Source organism: Scyliorhinus torazame, chromosome 22, assembly GCF_047496885.1.
Source record: "Scyliorhinus torazame isolate Kashiwa2021f chromosome 22, sScyTor2.1, whole genome shotgun sequence".
In the NCBI taxonomy this organism is placed as follows: Eukaryota; Metazoa; Chordata; class Chondrichthyes; order Carcharhiniformes; family Scyliorhinidae; genus Scyliorhinus; species Scyliorhinus torazame.
This window is the reverse complement of record NC_092728.1, coordinates 67,297,258-67,318,392: the sequence shown is the minus strand read 5'-3', so window position 1 is coordinate 67,318,392 and position 21,135 is coordinate 67,297,258. Positions and strand designations below refer to the sequence as shown.

The 21,135-nt window shown below is 46.1% G+C and overlaps 1 protein-coding gene across 4 annotated transcripts in view; it reads left to right on the top strand.

Moving 5' to 3' along the window:
* LOC140399099 (uncharacterized) overlaps positions 1–21,135 on the top strand; it is a 484,003-nt gene that overhangs the window by 378,647 nt on the left and 84,221 nt on the right. For all 4 annotated transcript variants that reach the window (XM_072488263.1, XM_072488261.1, XM_072488260.1 and 1 more), the window contains 7 exons: positions 3,338–3,391; positions 5,064–5,117; positions 6,113–6,157; positions 14,731–14,775; positions 18,092–18,199; positions 19,725–19,778; positions 19,963–20,016. In XM_072488263.1, coding sequence (XP_072344364.1) covers positions 3,338–3,391; positions 5,064–5,117; positions 6,113–6,157; positions 14,731–14,775; positions 18,092–18,199; positions 19,725–19,778; positions 19,963–20,016 — 414 coding nt within the window. The remainder of the gene's footprint in view (positions 1–3,337; positions 3,392–5,063; positions 5,118–6,112; positions 6,158–14,730; positions 14,776–18,091; positions 18,200–19,724; positions 19,779–19,962; positions 20,017–21,135) is intronic.

Genomic DNA, 21,135 nt, shown 5'->3' with positions numbered 1-21,135 from the left:
TGGAACTCGCTACCGGAGGAGGTGGTGGAAGCAGGGACGATAGGGACATTTAAGGGGCATCTTGACAAATACATGAATAGGATGGGAATAGAGGGATATGGACCCAGGAAGTGTAGAAGATTGGAGTTTAATCAAGCAGCATGTTCGGCACAGGCTTGGAGGGCCAAAGGGCCTGTTCCTGTGCTGTACTTTTCTTTGTTCTTCGTTGTTCTTTGTGGCAGAAACTCCCTGGCAGCATCACCATTTAGGCCCCAGTTAAAATGGATTTGGAGTATGTTTAATATAATCGAACACCAATTTGCATAAACTTAGTCCCCCCCCCATCTAATTTATGATGTGCAGATGCCGGCATTGGATTGGGGTGTGCACAGTACAAAGTCTTACAACACCAGGTTAAAGTCCAACAGGTTTGTTTCAAATCACTAGCTTTCTGAGCACTGCTCCTTCACCTGAGGAAGTAGCAGTGCTCCGAAAGCGAGGGATTTAAAACAAACATATTGGACTTTAACCTGGTGTTGTGAGACTTCTTACTGTGCTACCTAATTTAGGCAGGGACCACACCTGCCTTCACAGCCCTACAATTAAATTCAGAAACGGCACAACAGAATAGAGTTCCACGGGGTAAATAAGCTTTTTCAATGCCAATCCACCTCAGCCGGGTTAAAATGGGCCCCCAATGTTTCTGTACTAAAACAGCAGGGGCAAGGTTGCTAGGGATAGAATGTTCAACTGGAGATATCCTTGCTCTTCCTTGTATATGGCTGTGGAACTTTTAACATCCGCTGGAACAGAGAGGACTAGGCTTCAGTTAAACAACCCCTGTGAAGGATGACCACCCCGAAAATATTGTCCTCTTACAGTACTGTGCTGGAGTTTCTGTTGAGATAGTTTCCTCTGGTGTATTACAGTGGAACTTTACTGGATTGTTTGACTTAACAATTTAATTGTGAGTTATGAGTCTTGAGCATATAAATTGATCCCAATAACAATCCCCCAGTACAATATCCTCTGTTTAATATACATCTGATCCTGTTGTTATTTTCACAGCGCATATATATTTCACTTCAGGAACACTAAAGATAACATGCATGTGTGGAGATATATGTCATGCCACTGATCCCTACCAAATGTGGAACACCTGTATTCCACACATAGTGCCATTAGAAAAGCTAAAAAGCGGACTGTGATATTGAAATCTCTGTAAGAGCATTAAATTGATGAATGTCTGGTAAATCACATATTGCATCCACTGTGATGCTTTATTGGGTTTATTCCAATAATGATTTCACAGAACCAGATGCACAGATAGAAAATTAAGAATTTTTTAACTCCCACGACCGAGGTTGGAATGACACCTCCTTTAAAAGGAACTCGATACATATTTTGTTAGTGTTGGGAATGAAATCCAAGGTTACAGGGATCATTATTGAATTTTTAAAAAATTACACCCTCTACCCCTTGATGACAACCAGATCCCCAATGTGTAAGATAAACAAACCCCATCTCTTGTGGAACCCTTCATCTGTCCCTCTCAGTGCAAATTTCACCTTCTCCAAGTAAAGGAACTCCACTAAAGCCCGCAGCCACACCGAGGCACAGGGGGAAGAAGCTGATCTCCACCCCAACAGGACCTGCTGGCGAGCGATCAATGAGGCTAAGGTTAAGACATCTGCCCCTACACCCGTTTATAATCCCAGCAGGTCTGACAACCCGATTATGGACTCCAGGGGACCAGGCTCCACATCTACGTGTAGTACCTCTGACATGATGTTAAAAAAATACTCCCATAATTTCTCCAACTCTGGGTAGGATCAGAGCATTGAACGTGATTGGCTGGGCCCCTGCCGCACCATTCACAGCTATCCTCAACCCCCTTAAACAGCTGGCTCATTCTCGCCTTCATTAAGTGTGCATTGTGAACACTTTTAATTGAGTCAACCCCAGCACATGAGGTTGAGGCATTAACCTGTCGCACCATAATTCTTCCTCCAATGCCATCCCCAGCTCCTCCCCTCACTTAGCCTTAATCCCTTCCATGGACAACTTATCCTCCTCCATGATCCTACCGTAAACCGCCAAAATGATCCCACCCTCCAGCCCCATCACCAACAGCACCTTCTCCAGCAACAAAAAGGACAGTGCCACCAGAAAGTTCAGGAAGACCTTTCTCGAAGTTCCGCACCTGCATGTATCTGAAGCCCTCCACATGCTGGAGCCCAAATTTCACCTCCAACTCTTCCAAGCTTGTGAACTGCCTATTCGTTAACAAATCCTTCATTCGGGATCATTATTGTTTGAGGTGATGAATGACTTTATAGGATACAATCATCTATCTGTTGTCAGGGGTGGAAATGTTTGTCTCGAGAACGGAATGCCCGCGTCCAATGATGGAAATCTGAGATTAGATCCATATTCTGGATTTTGATCTCTGTAAAGGGGGGATATTTGTGCAGAATTATCGCTCATGCGTTTAAATGAGCGCAGCATAGTCCATGATGAGGTAGACATCATGTCAACTGAGGAAGTGGACTTGATGTCAAATAATAATTTGTCACCACTACAAGATCTATTGCAGTGATGAGTCAAGGCTTATTTAACAGCACCTTCCAGACCTGTGAACTAGCCTAGAAGATCATGGGCAGCATGGGCAGCCACCTTCAAGTTCCCTTCCAAGTCGCCTTCCAGCCTGACTCGGAAGTATTTTGCTGTTGCATCTTTGTCGCTGCATTAAAATCCATGAGCCCCCCTTCCTAACAGCACTGGGGGTGTACCGACCTCACATGGACTGCAGCGGATCTAGAAGGTGGCTCATTACCAAGGTGGCACAATAAATGCTGGTTTTGACAGCGCCCACATACAATGAATGAGCATTCAAAACTGTCCATGTTTGCTAATCATATCAGCTTGTGAAGTAAACATCAACATTTCCATATGCCCCACTGACTATGGAGGCGTGCAAAGCTGATGTGTAGAAGAGAGCTGTAACTTGCTTATTTCTGGACACTTTTTATTTTACAGCCTTTGCTAAATCAGTGCTGTAAATCCATTTCAGAAATAAGACATATATAATCCATTTTAATATACTCTCTAAATACACAAATTAATTTACTTTATTGCTTTCTGTAAGTCTTTGATATTTAGGTCTTGTCATTTTCTAATCCTGGCATTTTACTCTGCGTTTCTTTGTTTCGCATGATTGTGATGAAAATTCTTAATTTATTCAACATTTATGTCTTCACTGGTCAGTGCAGAATGTTATTGCAGCCTGCTGATATTTTAGGTGGGAGAATTTCCTTAGAAAATTGGTGGGAATGAACGACTTGTTTGTTACCTGCAGGGGTTCCCCGGACCTTTGGGTGAGCGAGGAAGGCCAGGATCAAGGGGCGCCAAGGTAAGAGAGGCTCTTTTCCCGTTAATAAGAAGATTTGTCACGTTTGCCATGTTTGAAGAGTGACATGCAAGTCTTAGGCAGCAGCTGTTGGAAAGTTTCTTTCTGAAATGTTACTTGTGCCTCTCCCAGCAATCGTCTGGTTGTCATTGGCACTGACCATTACTTCCTTCGTTCCTTTATATTTCTTCTGTCTTTATGTCCTTGATCTCCACATTATCTTCTTGCTTGCTCCTTACAGTGAACCGGAACCATACGCATAACTCCAATATCACTAGCCCGCTGTGTACCCCAGCATTAAGAGTTCCAATCTACCTCTTATCCTTCCTCTGAATAACCAAGGGTGTCTTAAAGAAAACACTTAAAATGTATACATGCACAATCCTCAGAATGCTCATAAACTGAATAACATGTTGGCCGTAAATTAAGTCAGCTATATCACACATTCTTTCCGGCTTGTGCCTGACGTGCTCGGAAGTTTTCAATCATAGGTCTTATTTTTCACAATCTGTGCCTTGACAACTATTTGCACATGAGCTGGGCTATTTTCTTTCAAACTTGAATTTCCTATTTTTAACTCTTCAAATAACCTCATTATCATCGAGGTTTCAGTCTCTTAGAAACCGTGAGAGTTGAAGCAAATCTATTCCCCATGAATGTTTGCACTGTGCTTGTAAATTAAAATGATTATTTTCAGCAATCTGATAAAAAGAAATGAAATTAAATGAATGAAAACCTCGCTGAATAAATGTCACAAAGTGCAAGAAGATCAATCTGTTTATTGTATCTGAGGTCTAACAGGAGGTTGTTCTTGTGGTTCTTACGACAATCAACAATGGTTCCATGGACATCATTAGACTTTTAATTCCAGATTTTGGGGGGCAGGTTTAGCTCAGTGGGCTAGACAGCTGGTTCGTGATTCAGAACAAGGTCAGGTTCAATGTGGGTTCAATTCCTGTACTGGCTGAGGTTATTCATGCATGAAGACCTGCCTTCCCAACCTTGCCCTTCGCCTGAGGTATGGTGATCCATAGACTGGCTGTTGTGCTGAGCATCAATGGACAGAATATTGCTTCCAGTTAAGTTAGCGACCTTCCTGAAGTTGAAGGTCTGCTGTGATTTGGTGAAAAATTAATCAGCAGTTTATTGCTGTGGAAATTTTCAGGCTGAAAATGACACTTTGCCCTAGATTTTCTTTTCACAGCTTAACATCTGCCTAAAGGTAAAACCCAGAAAAATACACTTTGGATGCTGTTCATGTCCTTACCTGAACTTTGCTGTTCGGAAGACATTTTACCCGAGTTGAAACATGATTTATATCACGCAGTGATGTGTTTGTATAAGGTTCTTAACAGTAATGGATGAATAGTTTTATTTCTGTTTAAACATAGTTTAACAGGCGTATATTTTTCATGGAGGTACTGTTCCTGTTATCTTTTTCGAAGTAGGAAAAATATAGGTTAGAGCTGCACAATGTCGGTGGATCCATGGAAAATTACCATGAGCATCTGTGACTGATGAAAGATTGTTTCTTCAATGCGGTAGTGTTACAAAACCAGTTTGCCTGCTGTTATTTTTGCTCAAAATTTACTTTTTGTTCCAAATAACCGTGTAGCAGTACATCAAAAAACCTATTCCATATATACATTCATAACTGTGCCTTAATTAATTTTAGGGAGAACGAGGTAAACGAGGTCTACCAGGGCAATCGGGAAAAGCAGGTCTGAAAGTAAGTGAGACCAAAGCTAAAAAAAATTAAAAATAAAAACCATTGAAAAAATTGGAACAGTTTACAAAATCTAATTTGAATCTTGAGATCGGAAAAGCAATGGGTGGGATTTTCCAGCCCTCCCCAACAGCAGGATCTTCCCGGTCCTACCGAACGCAACCCCACCCCGCGGCGGGTTCCCCGGTGATGGGCAGGAGAGCCACACAAAACACTGCAGGCATCGGCAAACCAGAAGCTCCTGCCAGCGGCCAATGTCGAGCTGCATCCAGCACTGGAAAATCATGGCCAATGAAATCTATGGCAAAGATTAGTCAGTCACTTGTGATCTGTTAAGAGCTGAACTGGAGAATAGCACGGTGACACGATTTTCCAGTCAGGCCCCACACAATTCCCTCACGTGGTCGACAGACGGTTTGCTTGACCGCCGAATTCTCCGTCCTGCGCAAGATGGTTCCAGCGGCGGGCGGGGCCATAAAGGTTTTCAGCCGGTCACACTGCGTCCTAGCACATTGAAAATTGAGCTTGGTTCGTGGCACAGTGTTGAACTTGCCTCGCTATTAAGATGATGGGCGGGATTTTCCGGTCCGCCAACCGCATTTTCCTGGGTGGCACGCCCTTGCCAGTAGCAGGATTCTCCATTCCCACTGCCTGCTAATGGAATTTCCCTTTGTGGCCACCCCATGCCGCCGGGAAAGTATGCGCTGCCGGTGCAACAGAGAATCCCATCGGTGGAGAATCCAGTCCGATATTCTTGCCTGTGTTACTGAGGAAATATGCAAAGCCCCAATCATTCCCTCCAAGAGATGAACAGGAGATAAATAACATGGAGAAAGCAGCACTTTCCAATAGTTAACAAAAACAGTTACGAGAATCCCCATGACCACCCCATCACATGAAATACATATCAGAAGGCAATCACAGGAACATTTGGAAATTCTTTTTCAACAGCATCCAAAGCTCTTTAAACTGATTTTTCAAATGGATCTATTTTTCAGGGTCCAAGTGGCACGCCTGGTGTGCGAGGGTCTCCTGGACCGCCAGTAGGTTTACAATTACCTTCACTTATTAAAAATAATGGTTCCCTTTTCATTGTATGCATAAAATGTGTTTTTATTTTCATTTTGCTGCACAGAAATGCATGAATTTGTAACTCCACTGTCTGTGCTAGATGCGTTTCAGAAGATTTTTAGTTTGTTGCTGAGGGAATTGCTCAGGGTTTGTTGCTGTAGTAATTTAAGAGTGCAATTTAACGGAAGAATTTCTAAATGTCATTTTGGGCCCAATTGGCGGGGGGGGGGGTTTCTCGACGGCTGCATTGGCGAGATTGCGGCCCACACTTAACGGTAAAAATGAGCCCTTATAAGATTCTCGCCATTACTTGCTGCCTCGCAGTCTGAGTCGCCAGACCCTCGCCTCAGCTTCCCATCGCTAACAAAGGGGACCTGCTTTTAAATGCTCCCTCACCACACTCCAGTCAACACACAAGCATGGCAGCACGCAGACATGCTCCTCGCTTTGGGGATGCCGACCTGGCCAGGCCTCTCGACACTGTAAAAGCGAGACGGGACATCCTGTTCCCCCCGAGGGTGTCGGATTGCCAGCAGCAAAGCCACCAACATGCCTGGTTGTCAGTGGCTGTCAGTGCAGGCAGCATGACAAGTAAGACTCTCTTTGTCCCACCAGGAGAAGATAACCCACAATAAGCATGAAAGGATCAAAACGGGGGGCTAAGTACCAGAATTCCAAGTCCTCACTTCCTGTGAAGGGCCCTTGAGATCATGGGGTTGTCCGAGGAGAGAGCAGTCACTGACAGTGAGGTTGGCTTGTGCCGAGGAGGTGAGGATCCACTGCCCCTTCGCTTTGATGACCTGGCTCAAGTGAGTTATTCATGCAAGACAAAATGATCCCTCCCTCTCACTGACCACATGTCCATTGTCTCGCAGGATCTCCATCTGATGAAGCAGGGCCATCTTAGCTCGTACCCCCCCCCCCCCCCACCCAAGAGACCGCCTCGGAGGAGAGCTCAGAGGAGACCACAATCGAGGCTTCACAGCTTTCACCCTCACCTGTCACCAGCACAGAGACACACAACTCGGCGGGCGACATTCGTGAACAGGCTTCTGGGGCACAATCTGGTGATCACCATATAGTTGCTGATGTACATCAGATGGAGGCAGGAACATCCAAGGGAACCAGCAGTCGGAGGTCTGCTGGATCCCAAGACTCTGCTGAGTCCCAGTCAGAGGCTTAGCCTCTGGACAAGGTTATCCCAGAGCTGATGTACATGCGAGGACACGGCCATGAGATTCAGGAGGGGGTGTCAGTGACATTCCAGCGAGTGCATAGCCGATTGGAGGAGTCCCAAAGGCAACGGGTGCAGGAGATGATGCCGACATTGCTTCGCACCGAGGCCAGCACTACTATGGTGGCGACTGCAGTGGAAAATCTGTCGCACAAGGTCAGCGTCTTGGAGTGGTTGTGTCCAAGGCATGGTTCAGTCTGCTGAGGGACATTCCCCATTCAACGGTGGACATTGCCGGGACACTGCCGAGCGTGGCCCAGTCACTGAGGCGCATCGCTGAGGGCGTCGCCACCATGGTGCAGACAATGGGGAGGCACCAGGACTGGGAGAGCCAGGTGACTCTGAGACCTCTGGAGCTTACTACAAACAGCCCCTCCATCGCATGGAGACCCCATGGCCCTAAGGGCAACGTCAGGGAGGAGGAAGCGCTGGAGGCCAACCCGAGGCCTTCCACCAAGGAGACAACGGCAGTCTCCAGTTCTTCCGAATCCCTCCCTCCTTACACCTGATACATATAAAGTCTCTGCCGCATTAATCTTCATAGTGGGCCTGCCTGCACCCCTGCCCCCTGTTACCCCCTTCTCCCCTCACCCCCCTACCCCTCCCCAACCAAGGGACAATCTCCCGACCCGAAACGCTTCAGCCCCCTGACCAAGCCCATTCCCGCAACAGCACCCTCCCTCCCCCCAAGCACTGGGGAGGCGCATGTCCGAAAATGTCAATGGCTACTCACCTCCTCCGTTTCCCTCAGCAGCTATTGCACCAGCTTCACGTTTTTGAAAAGGGGTTCTAAATGACACCTGCGTGATTTCATGCTGGGGAGCCGGTTAATTCCCGGGAAGCCGTTGCATTCGACTTCAATCTCGCTAATGAGATTGAAATGAATACAAATGAGTTTTTAAAAAAATATTATTATTCTCCTTTTTCACATTTTCTCCCAAATTTACACCCACCGACAATAAACAATAATCAGTAACGAATGCAATGTCATTCCCCATATCAACAACAACAATCCCATCCTCCCACCAGACCCCAAACAGCAGGCCGCATGTTAACATAAACAAATAACAAAAAGGAACAGGAATCACCCATAGTCACCATTAACACATACAGTCCCTCTCCCGCCAACCCTCCCACCCACCTCCCCCCACTAATGTTCGATTTAATCCAATTCTCAAAAGTGCATAATGAGAAACACCCATGAATTGTAGAACCCCTCCATCCTTCCCCTCAGTTCAAATTTGACCTTCTCAAGAGTTAAGAATTCCTACAGGTCCCCCGGCACACCAGGGCACAGGGTGGAGAGGTTGATCTCCATCCCAACAGGATCTGCCTTCAGGCGATCAACAAGGCGAAGGCTACAACATCTGCCTCCGCACCCCGACTATGGCCTCCCGGGGACCCGGGTCCAGTTTCACGTGCACCACTTTAGAGATTACCCTAAAAACCTCCTTCCAGTAATCCTCCAGCTTTTGACAGAACCAAAACATATGGGCGTGGTTTGCTGCCCCCCCCCCCCCCCCACCCCCCCCCACCACCACCACCACCGCATCGTTCACACACATCTTCTACCTCTTCAAAGAGCCGGCTCGTCCTCGCCCTCGTGAGGTGCGCTCTATATACCACCTTCAGCTGTATCAGCCCCAACCTCGCACACGAGGTGGAGGCATTCACTCTCCGGCGCACCTCACACTAGAATCCCTCCTCCATGCCTCTCCCAACTCTTCCTCCTACTTTGCCTTGATCCCTTCCAGTGGTGCCTTCTCCTCTACCAAAATAGCCCCATACACTGCCGACACTACCCCCTTCTCCAGTCCCCCTGCCGTCAGCACCTCCTCCAGCAATGTGGAGGCCGGCTGTACTGGGAAGCTCTGTATCTCCATTCTGGCAAAGTCTCAAACCTACATAGAACATAGAACATAGAAAATACAGCACAGAACAGGCCCTTCGGCCCACGATGTTGTGACGAACCTTTGTCCTAGATTAATCATAGATTATCATTGAATTTACAGTGCAGAAGGAGGCCATTCGGCCCTTTGAGTCTGCACCGGCTCCTGGAAAGAGCACCCTACCCAAACTCAACACCTCCACCCAACACCAAGGGCAATTTTGGACATTAAGGGCAATTTATCATTGGCCAATTCACCTAACCTGCACATCTTTGGACTGTGGGAGGAAACCGGAGCACCCGGAGGAAACCCACGCAGACACGGGGAGGACGTGCAGACTCCGCACAGACAGTGACCCAAGCCGGAATCGAACCTGGGACCCTGGAGCTGTGAAGTATTGTGCTATCCACAATGCTACCGTGCTGCCCTTAAGAACAAATAAATCTACACTATATCATTTTACCGTAATCCATGTACCTATCCAATAGCTGCTTGAAGGTCCCTAATGTTTCCGACTCAACTACTTCCACAGGCAGTGCATTCCATGCCCCCACTACTCTCTGGGTAAAGAACCTACCTCTGATATCCCTCCTATATCTTCCACCTTTCACCTTAAATTTATGTCCCCTTGTAATGGTTTGTTCCACCCGGGGAAAAAGTCTCTGACTGTCTACTCTATCTATTCCCCTGATCATCTTATAAACCTCTATCAAGTCGCCCCTCATCCTTCTCCGTTCTAATGAGAAAAGGCCTAGCACCCTCAACCTTTCCTCGTAAGACCTACTCTCCATTCCAGGCAACATCCTGGTAAATCTTCTTTGCACCTTTTCCAAAGCTTCCACATCCTTCCTAAAATGAGGCGACCAGAACTGTACACAGTACTCCAAATGTGGCCTTACCAAAGTTTTGTACAGCTGCATCATCACCTCACGGCTCTTAAATTCAATCCCTCTGTTAATGAACGTGAGCACACCATAGGCCTTCTTCACAGCTCTATCCACTTGAGTGGCAACTTTCAAAGATGTATGAACATAGACCCCAAGATCTCTCTGCTCCTCCACATTGCCAAGGACTCTACCGTTAACCCTGTATTCCGCATTCATATTTGTCCTTCCAAAATGGACAACCTCACACTTTTCAGGGTTAAACTCCATCTGCCACTTCTCAGCCCAGCTCTGCATCCTATCTATGTCTCTTTGCAGCCGACAACAGCCCTCCTCACTATCCACAACTCCACCAATCTTCGTATCGTTTGCAAATTTACTGACCCACCCTTCAACTCTGTCATCCAAGTCATTAATGAAAATCACAAACAGCAGAGGGCCCAGAACTGATCCCTGCGGTACGCCACTCGTAACTGGGATCCAGGCTGAATATTTACCATCCACCACCACTCTCTGACTTCTATCGGTTAGCCAGTTCATTATCCAACTGGCCAAATTTCCCACTATCCCATGCCTCCTTACTTTCTGCGTAAGCCTACCATGGGGAACCTTATCAAATGCCTTACTAAAATCCATGTACACTACATCCACTGCTTTACCTTCATCCACATGCTTGGTCACCTCCTCAAAGAATTCAATAAGACTTGTAAGGCAAGACCTACCCCTCACAAATCCGTGCTGACTATCCCTAATCAAGCAGTGTCTTTCCAGATGCTCAGAAATCCTATCCTTCAGTACCCTTTCCATTACTTTGCCTACGACCGAAGTAAGACTAACTGGCCTGTAATTCCCAGGGTTATCCCTAGTCCCTTTTTTGAACAGGGGCACGACATTCGCCACTCTCCAATCCCCTGGTACCACCCTTGTACATGTATCTAAATATTTCCCCCTGCTCAAGCCCATACTTCGCTCCCAGCTTCTTCAATCCTGCAATCCCCAAGAAACAAATCTTTTAGCATCCTAATTCCTTTCTCCTCCCATCTCCGAAAATGTCCATCCCACTTCCCTGGCTCAAATCTATGGTTTCCCCCAAATCGGCATTTCACCTGACCCTGCCCCCAACTTGATGTGCTGGCGAAACTGCCTCCAAATTCTCAACGAATCTATTACTACCGGACTCCCTGAGTATTTCCCCGGGGCTGTCAGGAGCGGCGCTGTTGCTCGCGCCTTCAATCCCGACCACCTGCACAAACTCTCCTCCATTCTGACCCACTGGGAGTCAACCCCTCTGCCCCAGCTCCATACCTTCTCCACAATCGCCGCCCAATAATAATACATCAGAAGACCCAAACCCCCTGTCTACCTTCCTCTCTGTAGCAAATGCAAATGAGGATTAATGATATTCTCGCCATCAGGAGCGGACCGGTTAGATCGCAAACTGATTCATGTCCGGCACGAATCTCGATATTGGGCTTTCTCACTATTTAACAGACACTCCCAGATCCACGCCGGACGCCACATGGTGGATAACTCGTGCCCTAAATATTTGGTTGCCACGGAGATGGTTGCATGTTTAAGTCTCATTTCTGGTTATCCTTTAAGTACTGCGACCTTCAGCTGAGTGGTTTCCAACTGTTCGCATTGTCATTGATTAAGTATTTCACTGGATATCATTTATCTTTCCGAGTATAACCTTAAGCCTTATTCAATTTAATGAACCGCACAGGTGATTGTGAACAGGCCTGAGCAAAGGCCACCTCGTCTTCCTGTCTGGAGGAAGACAGTAGATTTTAATTATCGACTGGCTGAATGACAAAGTGTGCTAGCTCTCTGCCCATTAGTGCAGAGGGAGGCTGGGTCCTTTTCAGTTCTAGCTCTCATTGACACTGGCATCAGCAGGCTATGCCAAAAAAAATCTGTCCCCTTGCTTTACTTTGCTGGCTCAGGGTTGACGCAATACATTTGGGAAATCAGAGGCTGGCTCACTGACAGCAAGGTAGGCCTGGAGGAGCTGGTGGCATGCCTGGGGAAACAGAGACCCATGTTATTCTTCTGAAATCCAGGGACACAGGGGATCTCCAGCACCTCCTTCAATTTGGTTGTCTATATTTGCTACATTGGATAGACTAAATGCAGACTGGGCGACTGCTTAGTGGAACACCTTCACTCCGTCCACAAGCTCGACCCCAACCTTCTGGCCACTTGCCATTTCAACTCAGCATCTTGCTCCCATGCCCACATGTCCATCCTTAGCCTGCTACAATGTTATAGTGAAGCCCAGCGCAAACTGAAGGAACAACACCTAATCTTCCAATTAGACACGTTAAAGCTCTACATTTTAAGTTCAACAGCTTTAGCCTGTGAACCTTTCCCTCCATCTTGAATCCCTTTTTTTCTTTCCTTGGTTTGTCCCAACATTACCCGCCCGCCCCAACAGTGTCATCTGTCACTTGTTTTTCAGTTTTGCTTTCACTAAGCACTAACCTTTGTTCTCCTATGAACACCATCTGCTATCTTACCTTTATGCCAATCTTAACACTGCTTTAATCCTTAATGCTACCATTAACACTCCCTTTCTCTTGTGTCCATGGTATCTTTGTCAATTTCTCCTTAGACCCTACATATCCCTAACCTTCTATTCTGCCCCACCTCCTCCATCTACTTCTCCAGTGATATAATTCATGACATTTGCATCCCTCTTCAATTCTGCAGAGAGGTCATGTGGACTTGAAACATTGACTCTGTTTCTCACTCCACAGATTCAGCCTAGTTAATCTAGCATTTTCAGTTTTGACTTCAGATTTCCAGCATCTGCAGTACTTTTATATTACTCCTGCCCCCCTCAGCCCCACAAACATAAGTTTAGCACTTTTTAGGTTTCTTCGACTTGCTTTATTGAATTGGGTGCATTTTTTACCCAATAAACAGTAAAAATTGCATTGGGATCCTATGTATATTGTAGGTCAATGCTTCTAAAACCGATGGAGATCTCCTGTGTGCTTTATTCACTCATTGCTGGGATAGGTTTTTCTCATTTGTAAACTACAAAGTTTAGAGAATGACTGGTATTGTGGGAGGGCCAGTACACCTCTTCATATCCCTTCTGGCACTATTAAAAATCAAATGTTCATAGCCAGTAAAAAAATGGCCAGCAAGAAAATACACCTCTGCTGACCTGGTTAATGTCATTTCATATTGGTTCTTCTTGAATGAAATTATGGGCGTGATTTTCCCGAAGGGGACCAAAGTACCCTAGCGAGCGCGTTTAGTCGCAGTGCTGAGAAACACATGACTATTCAATGCAACTTGCGTTGAATAAGGGGCCTTAACGGGGAATGCGCGATTGAGGCCACACATAGCCCCGTTTTGTACAGTGGGGAGCTTTGTTCGCCGGTACTTCCCATCGAGTGAGAGATCTGGACCCGATTTAAAAATGACGTCCCGATCTCCGAGGCCCCCAAAACAATTCCTGGCCTCCTTTCCCCCTCCCTCAGCACGAACACAATATGGGAGGGTCACCGGCCCCCACTAGCAACCCCCCCCCCCACACACACACCCATAACCTGGCCCAATTGCGCAGACGCAAAAAATGCCAGCTTGGCACCTTGTCAGTGCCAGCCTGGCACCCTGGTAGTTCCCCTGCCAACTGGCAGTGCCATGTGAGCATCTTGACAGTGCCAGGCAGGCACCCAGGTGGCATTGTCAAGGTGCCAGGCTGGCTCCAGCAGTGCCAGGGCACCACCCTGCCCAAAGGGCATGCAGCTGGGGGTCTCTCAACCCCTTGGAGACCCCCAAGAGTGCTGTTCCGCCTGGTCCCCATTTGTGGTGACGAGCACCAAATGGCGTTCACCCGAGGTCTCTGAAGTGAATATATTGAATTCCCAAACCTTGGAAATATGCTCATTAGAGTGAGACTAACTGTCTCGCTCTAAAATGCAGATTTGCCAAAAAGTGATCTCGCCCATAGTGGACGGGATTCACATCGAGATTGTGTTGAGTCCCGTGAGGTGTGGCGAGCTGGGTAGATCCCGGGAGCGGGGTCTCCCGGCTTTCAACATACATGCTGCGCTGCGGCGAGCTGCTTTTCTGGCGAAGCGTGGTCATTGGATCGCAGCCTTTACATTTATGCTGGCACCTTTTAAAAATGTTTTTTGATTTTTTGTCCCCTCCTTGTATCACTGCTTGGCTGGGAGAGCATGCGAGCGGCTAGCTCCATCTATGCTCCGATTATTCCTCGGTGATTAATGAGAGACGTCTAAGAGTGGTTAGCAGGAACTTCTCCTTTGCTTTCTCTCCTCATGCCCTGATGGTGAAGTGGTTCACCTTTGCGCAACATTTGCTTGCATTTCAATAAATGAAGGTGAACAGCCATTTGCTACAAATTAGTCTCCACAATTGTGTAACACACTCATCGGTGTCCAAAGCAATTTACCACCACTGCAGCAACATTTCTCTACCGGGAAATCAAGTTGAGAGGTAAATTGAATCCGTGTTTGTTTACCCTGTTCTTATTTAAATCATTTTTTTTGCATTTTCAGGGCAGAATGGGGGACCCAGGCCCTAAAGGACAAAAGGGGCACCGTGTAAGTTCTCTCTGACAGTAAAAAAACCACAGTCAACATTTCATATGTAATTATTATTTGATATGTTTACGCTTCTGAAGAGAATATACGATTTAACATCAGCACGGTAGCACAGTGGTTAGCACAGTTGCTTCATAGCTCCAGGGTTCCAGGTTCGATTGCTGGCTTGGGTCTCTGTCTGTGTGGAGTCTGCACGTTCTCCCCGTGTCTGCATGGGTTTCTTCGGGTGCTCCAGTTTCTTCCCACAGTCCAAAGATGTGCAGGTTAGGTGGATTGGCCATGCTAAATTGCCCTTAGTGTCCAAAAAGGTCGGGTGTGGTTACTGGGTTACGGGGATAGGGTGGCGGTGTGGACTTGGGTAGGGTGCTCTTTCCAAGGGCCAATGCAGACTCGATGGGCCGAATGGCCTCCTTCTGCACTGTAAATTCTATATTTTATCCGTTAAAATAAAAAGATACCTCCTGTGGGCCAACTCCACAGATGCATTATTTCATCTGAAGGTGCCGTTTTTTATTCTTTCTTGGGATGTGGACTGAGTGGCCTAATCAGAGAGCCGTTCGGAATCAACCACATTGCTGTGGGCCTGGAGTTACATGTAGGCCAGATGTGGTAAGGATGGCAGATTTTCTACCCTAAAGGACATTAGTGAACCAGATGGATTTTTACAACAGTCATTACTCTTGTCACCATTACTGAGACAAGCTTTATATTGCAGTTTTGTTATTAATTGTGTTATGGGCGAGGCTTTTCAGAACCCCAAAATGTATCATGGAGTTCAACCAACCTCTCCCTTTAATGGATTTGTTGCTTTTCCTAGCACATGGCTTTTTCCCTAGGTGTGGGATTACAGTTATGGACACGTGAGTTTTTAAACACAAAACACTGTTTATTCCATGAACTCAACTTAACATCTTAAATAAACATTGGATCTCTTAACACCCCTTACTTCAAACATAACTCAGAAAATATTGCAACAGTAAATAACTCCTTAAAATGTTCCTTCAAACTTCCAAGAGACTTAACACCTTTAAACAGTATCATATCAGGTTAAAGGATATATATATTTTCTGTAGAATGGCAGAGATATATTAGCTTGGTTGATTTCAGCTCCAGCACCTTGCTTTATTCCTGCAGCTCTCTGGACACACACAGACACACACAAACTGCTTGTTCCAACTGGCTTTCTCCCTTCAAGCTACTCACAGCAAACCAGAACTTCTCAAGCTGCTGTCTCAAACTGGCTTTCTCCTTTTAATCAGCTCACAGCAAAAGAGCCAGGCACTTTTAAACTGCTCTTAGCAGAAGCCAGGCACTTTTCAAACTGTAAACCCAAACTGCAGAATGGCTGAACTGAGCTGAGCTCCACCCACTCTATGACATCACTGTTTTCTTAAAGGTACATTGCTTAAACATCCAGTTCGTAAAGGCACTCTCGCATGACAATTGAATTTAAATTTCACCAGCTGCCGTGATGCGATTTGAACCCATTAGCCTGGGCCTCTGGGTTATTCGTCCGCTGATATTGCTGCAACACCACCCTCTCCCATTCTTCTTGCGCACAGTAACCAACATTTGCAGTTATTGCTATGATCACGACTCTAAAGTGCTTCATATCAATAAATTACTTTGAAGTGCAGATGTTGTTAATTTTCAGGCAAACATGGTATCCTCTCTGAATACATCTATTAGGGGCTGGTTTAGCACAGTAGAGTAAATCGCTGGCTTGTAATGCAGAACAATGCCAGCAGCGCGGATTCAATTCCAGCCTCCCCGAACAGGCACCGGAATGTGGAGACTAGGGGCTTTTCACAGTAACTTCATTGAAGCCTACTCGTGACAATAAGCAATTATTATTATTATTATTATTATACAGCAGAGTGCCACATATACCAATGAGGTGAATTAGGTAATGTTGGTCAATGAAGGAGCGCTACCCAAGTTTACTCTTAAAATAGTACCACAAAATCTTTGAATTTGAATTGAGCTGACAAGTATCCCCTTAGTTACATGAGCAGCCCAGTGGCACAGTGGTTAGCACTGCTGCCTCACAGCTCCAAGTTCCCAGGTTCAATTCTGGCCTCGGGTGACTGTCTGTGTGGAGTTTGCATGTTCTCCCCGTGTCCACGTTCTCCTCCCACAGTCCAAAGATGTGCAGGTTAGGTGAATTGGCCATGCTAAATTGCCCCTTAGTGTCCAAACGTTTAGGTTATTGGGTTACGGAGATAGGGTGGAGGCATGGGCTTAAGTAGGTGCTCTTTCCAAGGGCCGGTGCAGACTCGATGGGCCGTACTGCTCCTGCCTTACTGTAAACTCTATGATCTCGTTCAAAGGATTGAGAAAAAAATAGCTAGAGGAAAGTTAACCCATAAATGTAGATAGACACTTATGGTTGCAGTTGGGTTTGTTTATTTACATGTGCTTGGCTGCATTTCTTGCTGTTGCTATGTGATGATGAAGTGATGTACTGTAAATTGCTAGCAGTGCCATGTTGCAAGCAACTGAGTGGGGAGACGTACTGAACTAGTCATGCAGGAACATCAATTAACATCCAACTGTGGTAACTTGAGAATTTTAATTCAGTTTTCTAATATCAGTAAAAACAAAGCTGTCAGGTTGTCAATGGACAGATTAGAACAGAAGAGGCTGAGGGGAAATTAAACTGGGCTGTATAAAATTATGAGAGACCTAGATAGGGTAGGTAGGAAGAACCTATATTCCTTAGCAGAGAGATCAATAACCAGGGCGCACTAGATAGAAATGTAATTGGTGAAATGATTAGAGGGGAGTTGAGGAGTGATTTCTTTTCACCAAGGATAGTGGGAGTTTGGAACTTATTGGGCGGGATTCGTCGGAAACCGGCAGGGCGGGCAACTCCGGCGCGAAGGAGTGGCGTGAACCACTCTGGCGTCGGGCCGCCCCGAAGGTGCGGAATTCTCCGCACCTTCGGGGGCTAGGCCAGCAGCGGAGTGGTTTGCGCCGTGCCGGCTGGCGCGGAAAGGATTGGCGCCACGCCAACCGGCGCCGAAGGGCCTCCGCCGGCCGACGCAAGTTGGCGTATGCGCAGGAGCGTGTTTCGAATCCCTCTCCAACATAGTTAACTCTTCATTGCCATCTGAAGTGTCCTTGCCAACCACAGTTACCACCACCTTCACAGGGCATCGAGCGATGGGCAATACATTCCGGTTGTGAAAGCAAGGCCCATGAATTTTTAAAAAAGAACTCCACAGACCCCATCTTCAAGTTATGAGCAAAGTCTTGATAGGCCCAGGTTATGGTTTTAGAAATCATGATTGTCTAGAACTTGTCTTATCCTCAGGGTCAGCTTGGAAGCCCTGGCAGTGATGGTGTCTTTGGCCAAACGGGACCCCCAGGCGACCGAGGACCATTTGGACCAAGAGGACTCCGTGGAAGCCCTGGATATAAAGTATGTGTTACAATAGAAGAATCGCTGATTATTATTGTTAGTTAAAATAAGTAATATAAATGGAGTAATTCTGATAGACCTGTTTGCAATCAAAGGTTGTTGCAGATGGCCTCTAACAAGAATTACCATGTTTTAAATATCTTGAATGCTGAGCCCTGTGTTAGGAATATGCTGTTAATCAAATGTATTCTGCACTTTATCTCAGTTTTTATTGTGCCTTGAAAACTTCATGACTTAGAATACTGCATGATCAAAGGGGCATTCATGAAAGCACTTTCTCACTTGCTTCTGAGGCGGGAGATCTCTTCTCATTTTGTCACAGTGATGTTTCTCACAGGCAACGTAATGATGGTTTTCAGTGCATGGTACATCAGCACTTCTTAATTTTGCAAACACGGAAATGCTTTGCAGAACGGTATTTCATGAAACCAGCACACCTTTGACCTGCACATCTCAAGCGCTCTCGGGAAATTATGGAGAACACGTTATGTTCTGATGAAGAATTCCAACAAAGTATTCCCTACCTTTTCCGGAGGAAGATGGGAACAGCAGTAGGCCATTTAGCGCCGGTTTCAAGGTTGCTTTTCCCGCCCGCTATCCGCCATTGCCAATATTCTGGAAAATTCCGCCCTTAGATTAGCTATAAAAACAAAAAGGTAGCCAAATAGTGAATATTTTGAAGATATTTCTAATAATATAATAATAGGGAATGTCTATACTTATTAGGATGAAGGATATTAATACTGTAAAGTCAATTTTGACATCCAGGATTATTGTCCATCGCCAGACGAGAAGTAAACTTTCCTTTTATGTGATGTGAAGTAATATAGGCAATTCAGTTTAGATTATCCAATTTCATTTTGAGCAGTGCATGAACATCTAAATAAGAGACAAATCCTTCATCCCTTCAGCCTGACTCAAATTCAGGTCTAAAGACCTAAAACATTTTCCAATGTGTGTACTTTCTTCCCTCCTTAAAATATATTTGAAAGGTCTTCAATCTATGGGTGGGATGGGTGGGATCCGGGTGGGATCCGGGTGGGATCCCCCCCCCTCCCCCACCCACCGTGTGGCGTGATTTATGGCGGCGGAGGCGGCCCACCATTGGCCGGCGGTCCCACCACTTCAACGGGGTTTCCAGTTGTTCACACCCTCTGCCGCCAGGGAACCAGCCGGGGGGGGGGGGGGGGGGGGGGGGTCGTCATCAGCAGGATCGGGAAATCACACCAGCAGGAACACCTGTAAAATCCTGCTCTTTATGTTCATTGGAAAATCGTGTAATTCCCGTGACACCCAGTTAGTGGAAGATGTAGCTGGAGCCAATATTTTTCTCAGTTTGGATTTATTCACAGAGCAAAACATTACAGGTACATACCTCCTAACTCAACCATACCACAGTGTCACTAGCTCGTTATCCGTGCTCGAGGAACAATGCAGTCAATGCCCGCCAAATGCATACAGGTAACTGCAATTGACATTCAATTGACAAATCATGTCCTGAAATTGACTCTTGACACTTTTTCAGGGACGAGCAGGATCTGTCGGACCTGAAGGATCCCTAGGACAAAAGGGGGAAAAGGTAAAACATTCGTATAGAAGTGTGCAAAGGTTTCTGAAAATATACATTGCTTGAGTTTAATGGACATGCAACATTTTAGCCATTGATGTTCTTCTTAAGGTATAGATTTAAAAATAATCAAAAAGCTATTTATTCATTGCAGATCATTTGCAAACATTTTTCTTCCCAATGATTTTGGATTTAGGGTGAAATGGGTTCACCAGGAGACATTGGTGTCGCAGGACTGGATGGGGAGCAGGTAATTATTACTTCTTAATAATTTTCCAATTGGAGATGAAAACAACAGAAGGTGCATGATCAAATAACAATTTAGTTACAAATTATTGATGATTGTGCATAGAAAATCTGGGGGCGATGTTTGCGCTTCTGTGGTTGTGCCTGATAGTGCCGGCAAGGTTGAACCTGATCACGTCATCAGAGATGGGTGGACAATCTAAAACTGAAATCTTGCCGGCGCAAATCCCGTTTATGGCTCCTTGTGGGATTTAGCTACCATTGCGGGATTGGCGGCACGGTAGCACAGTGGTTAGCACAGGTTCTTCACAGCTCCAGGGTCCCAGGTTCGATTCCCGGCTTGGGTCACTGTCTGCACGTTCTCCCCGTGCCTGCATGGGTTTCCTCCGGGTGCTCCGGTTTCCTCCCACAATCAAAAGATGTGCAGGTTTGGTGGATTGATCATGCTAAATTGCCCTTAAATTAGGTGGGGTTACTGGGTTATGGGGATAACGTGGAGGTGTGAGCTTAATTAGGGTGCTCTTTTCAGGAGCTGGTGCAGGCTCGATGGGCCGAATGGTCTCCTTCTGCATTGTAAATTCTATGATTCTATGTGCCCGCTGTCAAAGGGGCCACTAGATTGAGGCCCAGAGCTGGGGGACACAGCTTAAAAGCGGGTCTCCCATTTAAGATAGATGGGAAGAATTTCTTGCTCTCAGTGGGTCATGAGTCTTTTGACCTCTCTTACCCAGGGAACAGCGGGGGCAGGTCATGGAATATTCACGCAGGAACATGCGAATAACGAGCAGGAGTAGATCATTCGGTTCACTCGAATCTGTTCCGCCATTTAATAAGATCATAGCTGATCTGAGAGCAACTTCCAAACCACATCCCGCTTACCCCTGACAATCTATTACCCCTTGCTCACCAAGAATATTTCCACCTCTGCTGTAAAAAATGTTCAAAGACTCTGCTTCTACCTTTTTAGGAAGAGAGTGTTAATAGAGGTAGATAGATTCTTGACTAACAAGGGAGTCAAAGATTATCTGGGGTAGGCAGAATGTGGACTTGAGTTCGCAATCCGATTAGTCATGATCTTGTTGAAGGGCCAAATGGTCTACTCTTGCTCCTCATTTATATAAGT